The sequence below is a fragment of the Coloeus monedula genome (genome assembly GCF_965178545.1).
Source record: "Coloeus monedula genome assembly, chromosome: 3".
NCBI classification, from domain to species: domain Eukaryota; kingdom Metazoa; phylum Chordata; class Aves; order Passeriformes; family Corvidae; genus Coloeus; species Coloeus monedula.
In genome coordinates this window covers 31,504,340-31,519,151 of record NC_138783.1, presented here as the reverse complement: position 1 = coordinate 31,519,151, position 14,812 = coordinate 31,504,340, and the positions used below count along the sequence as shown (strand labels likewise).

Below are 14,812 nucleotides of genomic sequence, written 5' to 3'. Positions count from 1 at the left end.
AGCTGCTCACCCACCAACACCCCCAAGGTGCTGCCCCCTCAGGGTTGCTCCCAATCCATTCTCCACCCAGCCTGTATGTGTACTTGGGACTGCCTATTTCACACCATGTTTCAACATATGGGGAATTGGAAAAGAAATCTGTATAAAAAGCAAGGGTTATTTCAGTTGTTGAAATCCAGATGTTGACTTTTTCTTCCCATCCCCAGGTTTGAGACATTTAGGTTTTCTGTTCTCAAAAATACCAGAGTTCATGCTCTTTGTGTCATCTCAGAGGCATTCATGCCATTCACCCGCTGTCCTTTAATTCTGGATAATTGTTGGGCTTCTGCACTGCAATAGCCTATAAGATGATTGATCTCAGAATGAAAAGAAAAACAAAGGACTCTAGTCATGCACAAAGATAATTTGCATCTTTCATCTCTGTTGAAGGGGGAACAGAGGACTTCAGATGACAGTCACCCAAGTACGGGGAGTTTCTGTTCTCTCAGATGGTTCCAAGTGTAGGAACAGTGTGCCAGTACAGCTGCAGCCACAGGGAGATATGGCAATCTACAAAGGAAGGGCAAATAATCTGCTAAAAACCAACTATGTTCAAACACCCCTAACCGATGTTCAAAAATCCCTCATCCTAGCTAGACGGAAGGAAGAGGGAAAAGAATCTAGCAGAGCAAGGAAAATGCTGACCTCACATGAAAGAGGGGTAGCTTAGTGGTTTGAAAATGTGTTGTCCTATTTACCATTAACTTTCTGGATTTAATTTACATAAGGCATCTGTGTATGTGGGAAACCCAGCTTTGAATGCTTTTAGTGGAAAATTCATAAATCAGGACTGCATGACATCACTGAATCATTTAGGTTGGAAAAGACCTCTAAGATCATGGAGTCCAACCATAAACCCAGCACTGCCACACCCACCACTAAGCCATGGTCCCAGGTGCCACATCCACACACCTTTTGAACACTTCACGGGTGCTGACTCCACCACTTCCCTGGGCAGCCTGTTCCATGCTTGACAACACTTTTGGGGAAGAGATTTTTTCTCAATATCCAGTCTAAACCTCCTCTGGTGCAACTTGAGGCTATTTCCTCTTGTCCTGTCACTTGTTACTGACCCTCCACTGGCTATGCCCTTCTTTCAGGGAGTTACAGAGAGCGATATAGTCCCTCCTGAGCCTCCTCTTCTTCAGGCTAAACACCCCCAGCTCCCTCGGGCCGCTCCTCATCAGACTTGTACTCTCCACCATGCTGTGCAGGTCATCATCTTGGGTTCAAGCTCACAGAAATGGATTTCCTCTGGAATCCTGTCTTGCTTGTCTAAGTTATAATTACTTTTTTCATCTTATTTCACTGGCATCTTCCATTTTATTCTTAGTAACAGACACTGGGAAGGCAGAAAAGGCTGTCTTTTTACTTTACAGTTCGCTAATGCAGTATCAGTGGGACTTCAAATTACAAAGTTTGAAGGCTTGTGGATGCCAGGCTTTGCACAAATGCTGCCCAATGTCCCTTAAAAATGCTGGTCGTGTTGCATTTGGTGTCTGTGAGCCTTTTATGGCCTGTTTCTCCTGGCTGCCAGCTCGCACATGCTGCTTCACAAAGATAAGGGCTGGGGACTGACCCACTCGGCGGCAGAGCAGCTGGGGTGGAATCTTCCTGGCTCCCAGCCCAGCCGCAGCTCGGCTTCAATTTCAGCGTCAGGGTGGGAGTTCACTGCCTACTGGGAGATCGTTTTCCTGGTGGGAGGCAGAGCAGTGGTGTATGTGAGAAATCCTGCCCTATAAAAGTGCATTCCCATGATTTGGGCTATGAGCCCATAATTTTCACAAATTATTTATGGCTCTAGCTGAAAGCAGCAATTTAACAAAGATACCAGTTTGAGCTCTGCTGGAATTTTTTGATGAATCAATCCCAGCTGCTTCCACCATCTAGCAAAGCAATTTCAGGCACCAAGAAGGAAATCGGGCTTTCAGTGACTGGAGCAGCCCAAGTGGAACAGATGCTGTTGTGGGAACTGACAGTGCTGACTCAGGAAGCTGTGACGAGAGCAGCAAGAGAAGACATGGATGGAAAAGACTTGCAGCAGATAATCTCTTTGTTGACACCAAAATTTTTTACTGGTGGTGAAACTTAGCAGTTTGCCTTAAAAAAAAGAAATTCATTTCTTTGCACACTGCAGCTCCCTGTTTTGGAAGTGGAATCTTCTGCATCCTACCAGTTGCCAAATGAAGGGAAGAATTAAGAGGCTGCAGCACAAAGCTGGGTAGGGTACACCTCTAAAAGTCACCTGGCAAAATGGGCTCTGCTCCCTGCATGCCTTTTGGGAGGATAAATCGTGTGGCAGCAGCACTGTGAGAAGCCCACAGTATTTGTCTCCAGTGTAGGACCTGGGCTAGGCAGTTTTGGTGAATGTGGCATCACCATTAATGTGCCACATTAACATGAAAATATGTTAAAAAAAACCCAGTAAAAAACAGAGCTGGAGGAGAAAGAGAAGATGTTTGCTCAACTTCTAACAGTATAATGCGCATGTTTCCATTTTTTTTAGTACTGCAGTGTCCTCTCAGTCAAAGCATTACAAAGCATTTTCCCATTTGAGGCTGCCTTAATGCCCAGAAGCTCATAAAATAACGCAAATACACGACCACGATCAAGAGAGTCGGACCACTGTCACTATCAGATAACATTTAGTGCAAAAGTCTCCACACTCTGCGGGCTGGTAGGAACTCTTTCTACTGGCATTCCCTTGGGATGACCACAGTCTTCTGGGTCAGCAGTTCACCTTCTCCTTCACACCAGGCAAGTTATGCAGAAAAATGTCACAGCAGCTACAATGAGCATTATACCAGCTGCTGCCTCAGACAACACAGATGCAGCTGGAAAGGCAGTTCCTGCAGGGTTAGGTAAGATTTTTCTTCAAATGTAGCTACACTAACAGAAAACATTGCACTATTTAGGAGATTGCAAGATAAAACTTTGATTTACTTTCCCTTTGCTTTTACACCACTTTGTATTTTATCAGATAAAAGGTTCTAAATGATTACTAGAGAAAATAAACAGAAAAAGAACATAGTATTTTGTGCATCTTGGGGAAGTCATTGTGCTCTTCTATCAATCTAAGCCTCTACTACTGCTTGGATAGCTCCAAGTGCCTCAGGGCTTTTACAGCTTCATCTTGGTACTTTTATTAATACAAACAGAATTAATATGCACAGAACAAGAAATGGTGAGCCTGGTGGGAAAAAAATCTACAGTAGGTAACTTGTAACTGGCAATATTGATAGAAGCCCACCAAGAACAGCAACCAAGAGAACTCTTTAAATCCTCAGTGTTTGTTGGCACATTTAAATCATCAGATAATGATGACCAGTAGCAATTCTCACAAGCATCCCCAGCTTGCCAGCAGCACCTTGCTAGCAGCAATTTAGACAAATTTCCTAAAGATCAATGTTTTATTTTATGCTGCAAACTCTAGTTTTGTAGCGCACCTTTCTGATGATTTTAAGCATGTAGGAATTTCTGAATAGGTATGTATTGGACAACTCAATCCTCACAACTGGCAATTAATAAGAACATTCTTTAAGGCCCAGGTTTTATGTTTATACCCTGTTGACATTTTTTTCCCTTTTCCAGGTTCAATGAACAATTTAAAAGTGCTACATTACATAATGTTCATAAATTGGCAAATACCCTGACTGAGGTCACCTGCAGGAGGCAAAGTTGCATGTTCTGGGTTTGCTTTTTAATTTACTTTATTTTTAACTTATTTATCCAGTGGTGGTAAAGTGCTTCTTTACTACCACTTCATATCTACAATTTGATTGTTCTCATCAGATATTTTATGGCTGCATTCCAATAGCCAGTAATGTAATTTTGGGCCATTTTCTAATAAAAGTATTCAAAACATAATCTCCTGATTTAGTCAACAGGTGAAAAGTTAAGTAACAAGATTATGGACAGCCTTCAGAGGAAAATTAGGTCAATCTCAACAATACATGGAAATGATTCTGTAATTAAACAATTTAATTATATTAACAGCCCCACCTTTTGTGAGCCCTCGATTTGTTTAAATCCTGAACTAATAAACTGTCCTTGCATTTTAGATTGTCAGTGCACAAATGCCTTGGCACGTAAGTTCACGCTCTGCTGAGTGTAATTGGATTCAGCAGAGGTGTGTCCGTGATTTGGCTGCGGGCCGGGAACGCGGAATGAGCCGCGCTTCAGCAGGTGGAATGGAAGACCCCGCCCACTTTGACACCCTGAGCAGCCAGGGCATTGTACTCGGCCACCGCCTTCTCCGTTTGCAGCACCAGCACGTCAATCCCGTTCTTCTTCAGATAGTCCACAGTGGATGCTGGAACCTCGGAAGAGAAAAGAAATCAGAAAAGCAAGTATCAGATTCTATTCCCCTTAAACTTTAAGACTTGTAGTACACCAGGTACTGATGCCATTTGTTAAGCACGACTTAAGAAACTGCCAGTAGCCAAAATAATGCTCAGATAGTTCTAAGATTGATCTCATTTTTTTCTCTTCGATAAAGCTACTTTTCTACACACACCTCCCATATCTCCTTAGCACACTTTAAAATGCAGTCCTCTCTCACAAAAATAAATAGAACTGGAGCTAAAGGAATTTAATCTAAAGAAGGTGTTGTTCATCCCACCAGAAAGCTAAAAACTTGCTTCTCATCAAGTAAAGCTCAGCACTTCTGAGCTTTCTGTAGCTAGTTTATCTGCTGAAATCATACCCTGGCAACATTAGTGACAAAAATGCCTAATTACCAAAGTATTTAGAGCAGCCTAGAGAGCCAGTTATAACCTCTTGCAAGAGGAAGGGACTAATGACATTCTGAAAAATTCTCCTTGTTTCAGTTGCTCCTGTAGCAGAACTATAAACCTGTTTACTGCTTGATGTTGACACTAATACAGAGGAGCTCAAATGATGTTTCTTTCAGGACCTGAGAGACCCCTGACAGGAGCTCATTCACACTGATCCTCATTTTTTTCCCCTCTCAATGAAGCATCATCGATTTAAATTTTTCCCCCAATCAGAGGGAGAGGGAAAACAAGCGGTTCTCTTTATGCTTGTCACAGAACAAAAACCTACCTGCAAAGCCTCACTCATGCCGCGACCAATCACCACAGTTTTAACACCCTTCCTGACGACTTCTTCAAGGTCAGCTGGCTGCACTCCTGGAGAATGCTAAGTGTCAGGGAAGGAAAATAATAGTCTGTGTACTGACAGCATCAACTAGGAAAGCTGTGTCTGTATGTCCTGAACACAGAGCAGCAGGGTAAATTAGCAGTACCAAAATGTAATACAACACTCTTCTGTACATACACACAGTAGACAACATTAGAAACTGAAAAAGGTATTTAATATGCAGATGAAGGATGACAATTAATTGATTGATGGCAAGATTACTCTGTATTAAACAGTCAAAACCAAGAAGATGCATTACACATTTCTAAAACATTTATGTCTACCTTCCGGCATTTTATAAATATTAACAGTTAAAGTGAAATTAAAAAGTTGCAAGAGTACTGCTGTTTGATTTCAAATTAACAAAATCTCCTTTGTTGCAAGCCAAAGTTTACTTACTTTAATAGGTCCTCAGATAATTGAAATGATTAAATAATTTTCTTGTTTACTTTGCAAATCTCACCGAAGAGGACTGAAATGTATTGGGTAGCTTCATTTCAGTTAACAGTTTCCATTTCTGCACTATTCTTTATTTTGAAAAAAGAGTATTTGCAACCAAACTCCTCGAAGAAAGAAGGAACTTTCACAGTACAGTAACAGAGGTTTTAAAGAAGTCCACCCATTTACTGCTATTATGCTTTAAACACATGAAAGCATAAATACACCTGTAATGTTAATGTAAAACATTATTACATAACACTAATTCTCTTCCTGGATTCAGTTTCTGTGTATCTCCACATGGTCAAAAGTATGATACTGGACAACCTGTGGCTAGAATTTGGCCCCTCTTTGGTGTGCATTTTTATTTTTAAACCATAAATACTATTTGTGCCCCCTTTTTTTTTTTAGTAGAATTCTGAAGTTCTGAAGTTTTTTAGAGGTCTGAGATCAGTTTCTCACTTGAAGTAGGTAATCCCATGGTGGACTCATAGAGACTGGAGCAAGACTTTCCAAGCTGAAACAAACACATGAGCTCCTAAGGTTGCAGGTGAAAAAAGCCTTTCATGGTAGAGTGCCACTTCCATTGAGTGAATTATACTTATTCCACAAGCAAGTCTTTAGCACGGCTACTGTCTGAAATTTCAGTAACAGAGATGATTTACCTTTATGGCTCTCCAAGTTCAGAGAATCATAGAATACCTCAAGTTGGAAGAGATCCATGAGAATCATTCACAGGACTACCTTAAACTAAACCACAACTTAAGAGCATCATCCAGATGCTCCTTGAACTCTGACAAGCTTGCTCTCTGACCACTTCCTTGGAGATCCTGTTCCAGAGCCCAATCACCATCTGGGTGAAAAGCCTTTTCCTAACACCCCATCTGAACATCCCCTGATGCAGCTTGACTGCATTTCTGTGGGTCCTGCTGCTGGTCACCAGAGAGGAGACCAGCACCTTCCCTGCACTGCCCTGCCTCTGGAAACCATAGACTGCAATGAGGTCACCCCTCAGCCTCCTCTTCTCCAAGATGAAAAAGCCAAGTGACCTCAGCTGCTCCTCATAAGCCTTGCCCTCAAGGCCTTTCACCATCTTCATCACCCTCCTTGGAGCACAGTCTAACAGTCTGATGTCCTCCTTATGCTGAGGTGCCCAAAACTGCACACAGAATTTGAGGTGGGGCTGCTCCAGTGCAGAGCAGAGTGGGATGAGCACCTCCCTCAGCTGTGCTGTGCTGGACACACTCCAGGACATGTGTGGCCCTTTGGGCTGCCTGGACCAGAGGCTGTGTTCCCCTTAGTCCACTTACATTCCATATCCACACCTGGAATGCAGAAGTCACTTGAACAGGCAGAGTTTTCTCAGCCCAAATCACTCTAAGCACTTGTTTATGACAGAATAGGCAACGCTTTTCCTTTGGGGCTTTTTAAGTAGACTCAAAACTTAGACAACAAGAATTGATATGTTTTACTGCAATTACAATAATTAGAATTCTGGGGAAGGTTTGCTGTCACATGAGAAGCGCTCCTGAGACATTAAAGCCATGGAGCAAAAGGATTTTCTTTGGTAAGAGAAGACACTTTGATGCTAGTAAGAAACTAGTGTTACTAAAGGAAACATGTAACATAATGAAATAACTATCATTGTTGATTTGACAGCAGATTTTCTTGCCTGTTCTGTTCTCTGGCCTGCATTTCAGCAATGCTACTTCTTTTCTTCTGCCATCAGCAGACGGCACTGAAATGCAGCCAGCCAGGGAGAGAGGCTGTCATTCATCCCCAAGGGTTAAGGCCACAATATCTGTTAGTGCTTAGTTACAGAACCTTGCAGGGCCAGTTATACAATATTCCCGATGAAAGAATGCTCCACTAGACAGCAGTGTAACAGCAGAGAACGAAAGGAACCAATTTATTTCCAACTAGAGTGTAGGACATGACCAGCACCGCTTGTTTTCCACACTTCAGTTCCAGCTACCTGCAGGAAAAACATGCTCAAAGAAAGTAGGCTAACTGTAAAGTAGTCCATTGTTAAAAAAAAATGGGCAGAAAATGCACCTGTTGAATCCTACTGTTTCCAGTGCTGGCAAAAATAACTTTTTTACAGTTCTTCTCAACATTGGAAATGCAGTCTAGAAAAGCCTTGGTTCTATTCTTAATATTTGTTGTTTCCGGTTTATTTTAAAAGCAAATCACCTCACTCCTCAGCTGCAAGGACAGAACTGACCTAAAGCAGGAGCTTTACAAGCGACTTACATAAGGCTGTACTTTAGATACTTATTTTTTACTTCCCAATTAAATAAAAAGGATCCCAGAAAACCTACCTCTCCAAAGAACCCAACTATTCTTTTACTCCTCCAATTTTAATTTAACACAGACTTATTTTTCAAGTCCTCTAAAGACTTATGGATTTAAACATTTACTTGTGACAAGAAGATATTCCTTGTTAGAAACTTTCAAAAGAAAGCACAGCCTCCTTAATGTTAGTAAGTGCCTATAATTTGAAACCAAAGTTTTCCAGTGGTTGGAATAAATATAAAAATGTGACTGAGCTGGGAACTAGTTGGGAACTTTTCAGCTACCGTTACCTGTTCTGCTTCTCCAGTCATGTGCATGTAAACCATGAAAACAACATTGCCAAACAAGCAGACAGCAACTCTCACCACAAAACCCAGCCCTTTGAACAGCCAATGAAAAGTTATTTTTTTATAATCAGGCCATAAATGAAATACATTTTAAAAGGTTACATACACAGCTACCTTTGTCTCTGCAAGGTGCAGGTATCTTTGCATGACAGCACCACCTTTCTCTTGGTATTATGTATTCTGCATAAACCAAACTCTGACAGGTTAAAAAATTCTGTTCCCCCAAAGATAACAGATAAAGTTGCAAACCCAAATGCTCTGCATTTCAGTTGTGTCAAAATGAATCCAAGAGAGCTGCATCCTCTGTGTGGATACAGCTGCAGGTGCTGGGCCTGGTCAGTACATTGTTATTTTGTGCTTTAACTTTTGCTTTGAAAGTGTGGAACTTTTTTTTTCTAGCCACTTACCTATCCCAGTGCAAGTCCTAATACGGGGAGAATTATCAAGTTCCTAATGCAATATATGCTATACTGTTTCTAAATCTGAAACATCAATACTGCTCCATGTACTTTCACCCAATTCTGATTGCATTTACAGATAAACTTTTAACAATTACAAGGGCAAGCTACCAAGAGAAGTCACTGTGTCATTAGCCAGACTGTGAGCTTTTCACAGAGAAAATAGTGCATGAGACACTGTATCTGCATATTTTTCCTCTGAAATCTGTACAATGGACTCCAAGGAAAAGGATATAAACCGCATGCAATGCTGTCATCCAAACATGCAAGGTCAGTCACTGTCTATTTTTTTTTTTTTTTACTTTTCATAATTTCCTACCTCACTCAAGATAACTTTTGTTTAGACAGTCTGAAGAGAGGTTGTTACTCGCATCTTATGACAACTGCACTCTTAAGCAGATGAAGAACATTGTTTGAGAGCTCTAAGGTGTATGAGAGTTGTCTGGTCAGGGTGGCTATCAGAACTCATGGCAACAGTTGCTACATCCTGCTGCGTGTAGGATGTTGTGTGACTGCAGCCCTCTGACCCTTCCACACAGTCACCTCCAAAACATACACTCAGTTCTTCCCAGGAAAATCTAATGGCTAGATGAAAGAAAAAGGCAGCCCACTGAATTTTAAAGTTCCACTGGCTGGAATTTTAATTCTCTTCTCTGGAACATTCTGAGAGTCCTGTTTTAAATGCAGGGTAGTAAACAGCAAACTTACATTAGTCCCAGTTTCTCGCCAATCCCACGTCCGGCTTCCTCCTGGCCATACTTTGCAGTCCTTATATGTTATAGAGCAGCCTTTCACCTTCATCTGACCCCAAGAAAGGGAAGCAATTTCAGGGGAAGACATCACAAAGTTGAACCGAAGTCTGGAAAAAGGATATTTAATACTTAACATCAGGCCAACATATGCAGCACATTAATAAAAATGGAAAATTCTGTCCTCGCCCCAAGGAGCTAGGAAGGAAATGCTATTACAGATTTTATCCACGTGATTTTGTGACAACAGACTTGAACTGAGGATCAGCAGATTTGTTGAATTACCAGTCCTCTTGGGGATTTTATGCAGGATTTTGGGCAAATCATTTTACATGCTAAATCTGTTCAAGTATTGGATGTTCAACTTTTAAAACTATCATCAAGGATCAGGTCCCAGAATATCATCTCACATATGGGTTTTAATCTTCTCCCTAAAATGAACAATAAGGATGGCAATAATTTTCTAAAACATCAGAAATCTGCACTATTTCTTTGGCCACTCCATTAAAGTGGTAAATGAGGTAAAAAGAAATGCCAAACAAACCAAACAGTAAAGCCATGAACCAAACAGTGTCACTGTCAGATTGCTATAGAAAACAAGACTTTCAGGGATGTAAAGGGGTTGAGCCTTTGCCCAGACACTTCTGAGAGAGACCAAGTCTCCTGGGATAGTTATACATCCAAACAAGGACTTGTCTAATTGTTTGACCTCCATTTTCATTGTTTCAGCTTAAATCCATTATTTCTAATCCTTTCTGCTGAGGACAAGTAGAACAGCTTAATCTTTGTCTTTTTCACCATTTTTTTTTTGTTTTCTTGAGGACTTGACTCAGTATTTTTCTCATCTTTCATTTAGATTAAACAAACGTCCCTTCAGTCGTGTTTCCTAAGTGTCTGCTTATTTTCTCTGTTTTTCCTTTGGCAGCCAACCACTGCTACACATCTTCCTTTGAAGTCTGTTGCCTAGAACTTGACAGAGCCTTATCAGTGCCGCTGTAGTCCAACCGTTTTTTGGTGTGTGTCGCAGTGATGTTGGGATCTGCTGCCACAATCACTGCTGGGTACCAGCAGGGCAGGGACTCTGCCTCACAAGGACTCTGTCAGCTCCCCACGGAAGCTTTTGCCTCCTCACAGTCCCTCACGGTACTGCAGTCTGATTGCTGGGGTGATTCTGGCAGTAGACAAAAAGAGAGGAATCACAGGGTGATGATACCCTGGAAGTGCTTTGGACTAGCATGGCAGTCCACTGAGATGTCTCCAGGGTAGAGTCACCTTTCTGCCCTTCCAAGTCACATGCTCTGAAATCCACATTTTGAAGAAAACTTCTTGTTTCTCTAGTAAAAAGAGGTCCACCTCTGCCTAATCCAGAAAATCTCTGTGACAGATCCTTCCAGATACACAGATTCTCATCCTTTATTTTTTAATTGTTTACATTCACCAAGAATCAAATAGTTTAAATTCATCATATGAACCCTGGTGGCACAGATTAAAGGCACTGCCCTTGCAAAAGAGAAATCTTTGGATGACCAGGCTTCTAGTCATCCTGGAAGCCTTCCTTCCTGTCTTGAATGTGCTACAAAAGATGCAGCACCGCCAGACAGGACGTGCTCTCCTTGGATTGCTTTCAGTATCCCGCCTAAAACACTGCATGAAGGAAAAAACTGCATTATTTTGGATTCAGCACAGGACTGAGTTTGCCAGAGGTGCTTCTCACACAGGATAGTGGGGAAATTATTTTCCTTCTTGCTCCTGTGAGAAGTTAGTGGCACATGTGTCCTGTCAAACAGGAAGCCAGGCAAGCAGCTAGAGGGGACTGAAACTTGCTTGGATTCATATATTCTTGATCCTCCCATCACACATTCACGATGCAAAGGATTCAAACAAAGATTTGTAAGATTATTTTTCCAAAAGTCTGCCTGGAGGGAGATTATAGCTGAAGAAATGACCAGCACTAGTCCCAACAGAATGAAATCAAAGAGTAAAGGCCGAATGAAGTACCCAGAATCTGGCTCTGAAGAATGAAAGTAATTTTTGCCTGGGCTACTTTTTAGATGAAATGGTAGAATTAGACCTGGAGGTTAGACAGAGATGAACGAACTGTAAAATGATCAGGAATATCACCTTCCCCAATCCAAACAGTATCACAAGGCTGGAACTGTGCAATCAAACAGGCATAAACTGCAAATGGGAGAGCAAGGATTCCATGCTATCTTTTCCAAACAGCACAAAAGTAAGTAAATAGCAGAAATGATGCAACAAAACTTACAAGATACACATAAAAATTTGTCATCTACAACTATTTCCCATAATATTGCCAAAGAATATCAGTAAGGTCAGGCCACTTGAATAAATAAGAATTTCTTAGAGTAAGAATGAACTCATTGACAGAAACTTTGGGCATCCTTTGATGTAGGGTGTGGTCCAATCACTGAGGAGTAGGAAAATAGTTCTCGAACAAATTCTTCTTTTAATTATTCACTGTGAGAAATGTCAAGTATCAAAATACACAGTAACACTTAAGATCAAAAGAGACCTTGAATTAAATGACTTGCACGTACAACCTAAAATAGCAATTTCTGTAAACTGCAGTAGTCCGAACACAAAGAGAAAGGAGCAGAAATGGCTCAAGACTCTAAAAGCAAAGTCATGAGGGTTTAAAAACATCAGAAATAAAGGAAGCAGAACTTAAAAGGAGACAAAATGCAAGTTTATGCCAGGAGACTGTACTAAAAGAGAGAAATGAAGCGGTGGCTAAGGATGGCAGAAGACAAAAGCAGCTGAGAAGGAAGCAGAAGAAAGTTAAGATTGAATTGCAGTTGGGCAAGCTGGTGGATTTTAAGATTGCCAGCACACCTTTCTTCTGTGGAGGTAACCAGCAACAAGTGGAATAAAAAAGGTGAACGAGAGCAGTGCACCAGATAATATTATCTGCAGAAGAAAAGGACGTTTCGTAAAAGCCAAGGGGTAACCTGAGACTGAATAGGATAAAAGTGAAAGAGTAAATCGGTGTACGTGAAGTTTTGGGCAGAACAAACTCCTGTAAGGTGTCAGAAGACAACGTGGTTCTCCAGCGCTGCCTGGGAGCAGGGTCAGGAGGCGGGCGACTTCCCATTCCAGGGGATACAGCAGCCAAAGGAAGGTCAGGATTAAGAACTGACATCAGCAAGGCAAAGAGAAAGGACGGGAGAAGTTTAGATCAGCTGTGTAGGGAGGGGGAAGGTGTCAAGTTCACGAAGGAGGAAAACACTCTTCGGGAACTTGGCAATTCCATTTCGCTGGGGAGCCTTGTGAGGGCAGTTAACCGGGAGGTCACGGAGGTCTGGTAGTAAGAGAAGAGGGGGAACAGCACTTTGTGAATACAGCGGAGAGAAGCAAAGAAACAAGGACAGAAAAACCTGAGAAGCACTGCGGGGGGGTGGGGAGAGGGAGTAGGGAAGGGAAGGTGCTGTTCAGGACCCCCCGAAACATGGCCTGGCGTGACGGGGCACAAAGACCGGGACTGCCACGGGCCCGGCCGCGCCCTCCCGCCCGCTCCCCTCACGCCGAGGGTCCGTCACGCGCTCGCACTCACCGCCCCGCGCGCGCGACCCCACTGCCCCGCCAGGCTCCGCCTCCGCCTGGCCCCGCGGGGAGGGGGCGGGGTCCCCGTTGCCACACTCTCATTGGCCAGCGCTCCCTGCCGGCCCCGCCCCTTCCCGTTTCGATTGGTCGGTCGGAGAGTCTATCCCCGCCCCTGCCCCGCCTTGTTTTCATTCCCCCTCGCCGCGCGCGGCGGAGGGGAGCCGGCTCGCGCCGCTCTGGCCGCCGCCCCCTGCCCTCCCCTGCCTTCATCGTCCCCCCGGTGCATTGTGGGATAGTGGCGGCCCGGCCCGGCAGCGCCCCCTCCTCCCTCCCCCTCCCCAGCTCCTTCTCCATCCCCAGGTCCAAGATGGCGGCGGCGGCGGCTCCTCCGGCCCCATCCCCGCCGCCCCCTGCCCCGGCGGGCCCGCGTTGCCCGGGCTCCTGGCCCAACTTCGCCGTTGTCTGCTCCTTCCTCGAGCGCTACGGGGCCCTGCTGGACCTGCCTGAGCTGCCCTTCCCCGAGCTGGAGCGCGTCCTGCAACCGCCGCAGGAGCCCGGAGACCAGGGTGAGCGACTCCGATACCTCTCCCTCCCGCCCGCTCCGGGGCGGCTGGCTGAGGGGGGCGCGGGGGGCGGAGGGGGGGCCGGGGCTGTCCCCCCCCCGCCTCCTCCCGGCCCCGGGGGTGGAGCGCGCCGAGGGAGAGGAGGGGCCTGGGATTCCCGGGGGGGGGGAGAGGGGGGGGAGCCCTCGCTCCCTGCTTTTTTTGGGGGGGAGCAGCTATTTGTGTGTGTATGTTGGGGGGAGAGCTTCCTTCCCCCGCGGCGGGCACGGGAAGGAGGTGGGGTACTTCCCCCTCCCCTCTCCTCCCTCTCAGTGCCGCCTGTGACCCCCCTCCGCCCCCCTTCCCCCCCCCCCCCCCCCCCCCCCCCGGTTTCCCTGGGTTCGTTCCCGAGCTCTGTGCGGGTGGGACTCCTTGCAGAAAAGAGGGATAAGCCGAAATAACTATTTTTGTTCAGCTTGGCGCTGGTAGCCGGTCTCTCTTCCACCTCATCCCTTCCCCACAGCCTGGGGGGCGCTTCATAGCCTCTTTCCCCTCCCCCCCATCTCTGTCCGTTTACACCTCTTCTCCGAAACAAGAAGGGGACACAAACACACATAATATATACAAACACACGGAATGTCCTGATCCCCAGTGCCCTCCCTCCCTTCCTTTCCTCTCTGTGTATGTGGGATGAGGAATGGGGGTCACGGAGAAGCCCTGAGCCCCCCCACGGCTGCTGTTGTGGGCCGTCTCCTCCCCACAAACACAGCCAGCCATTGTGTGCCACCTCCATCCCTCTCTTCTCCCCCCTCCTCCTCCCCCATCCCCTCTTCCAGTTGCGGGGGGGACAAGCTGTGGCTGCTCGCTGCTGCTCCCCCGCCGCCACCTGAGACGTGCGAGGTGGAGGGATAGGTTATGCACTCCGCTGTTTGCTTTCGAGCTGCTCGCCCTCTTCTCCCTCTCCAGTAGCCGGTCTGATTGCCAGACTCTCTAATCCCAGCCGCCCGCGATGGATGCGGAGGGCCCGGGCCAAGAGAGCAGCCTGGGGAAGGAGGGCTGTGTGGAGGCGGCCGCAGGAATACAGAGGGGAGGGAGCTTGTTGCTCTTGATCTCTTGTCTCTGTTATTCGTTTGGTTGTTGCCTCTGCACTCTTGCCACATAGGGAGCCCGTGCAGCTCATGGCGCATGCTCGGCAAGGCCCCTTGGAAACTTCCTGCTGCTGG

The 14,812-nt window shown here is 45.1% G+C and overlaps 2 protein-coding genes across 4 annotated transcripts in view; one reads left to right on the top strand and one right to left on the bottom strand.

The window, feature by feature from the left end:
- Positions 1 to 627: 627 nt before the first annotated feature.
- AAMDC (adipogenesis associated Mth938 domain containing) lies at positions 628 to 13,679 on the bottom strand. 3 transcript variants are annotated; one of them, XM_082278296.1, is made up of 4 exons: positions 13,058 to 13,128; positions 9,446 to 9,596; positions 5,104 to 5,199; positions 628 to 4,351 (listed from the first exon to the last, which is right to left on the bottom strand). In XM_082278296.1, the coding sequence occupies exons 2-4, from the start codon at positions 9,575 to 9,577 to the stop codon at positions 4,331 to 4,333; spliced, it is 249 nt and encodes an 82-aa protein (XP_082134422.1). In that variant the 5' UTR covers positions 9,578 to 9,596; positions 13,058 to 13,128; the 3' UTR covers positions 628 to 4,330. The 3 variants fall into 3 exon arrangements, with proteins under 3 accessions (XP_082134422.1, XP_082134421.1, XP_082134420.1); XM_082278295.1 differs by lacking the exon at positions 13,058 to 13,128 and adding an exon at positions 13,551 to 13,679 and having other exon boundaries at positions 632 to 4,358; XM_082278294.1 differs by having other exon boundaries at positions 633 to 4,358.
- RSF1 (remodeling and spacing factor 1) overlaps positions 13,328 to 14,812 on the top strand; it is a 60,441-nt gene continuing 58,956 nt past the window's right edge. Inside the window, exon 1 of the mRNA XM_082278291.1 lies at positions 13,328 to 13,613. Within this exon, the coding sequence (XP_082134417.1) occupies positions 13,415 to 13,613 (199 nt within the window). The 5' untranslated portion in view covers positions 13,328 to 13,414. The remainder of the gene's footprint in view (positions 13,614 to 14,812) is intronic.

Coding starts and splice junctions, on each gene's coding strand:
- AAMDC (XM_082278295.1), bottom strand. CDS start 9,577: ATGTCTTCCCCTGAAATTGCTTCCCTTTCTTGGGGTCAGATGAAGGTG. Junction 5,200..9,445: donor GGCGAGAAACTGGGACTAAT/GTAAGTTTGCTG, acceptor CCTGACACTTAG/CATTCTCCAGGAGTGCAGCC. Junction 4,359..5,103: donor GCATGAGTGAGGCTTTGCAG/GTAGGTTTTTGT, acceptor TTCTCTTCCGAG/GTTCCAGCATCCACTGTGGA.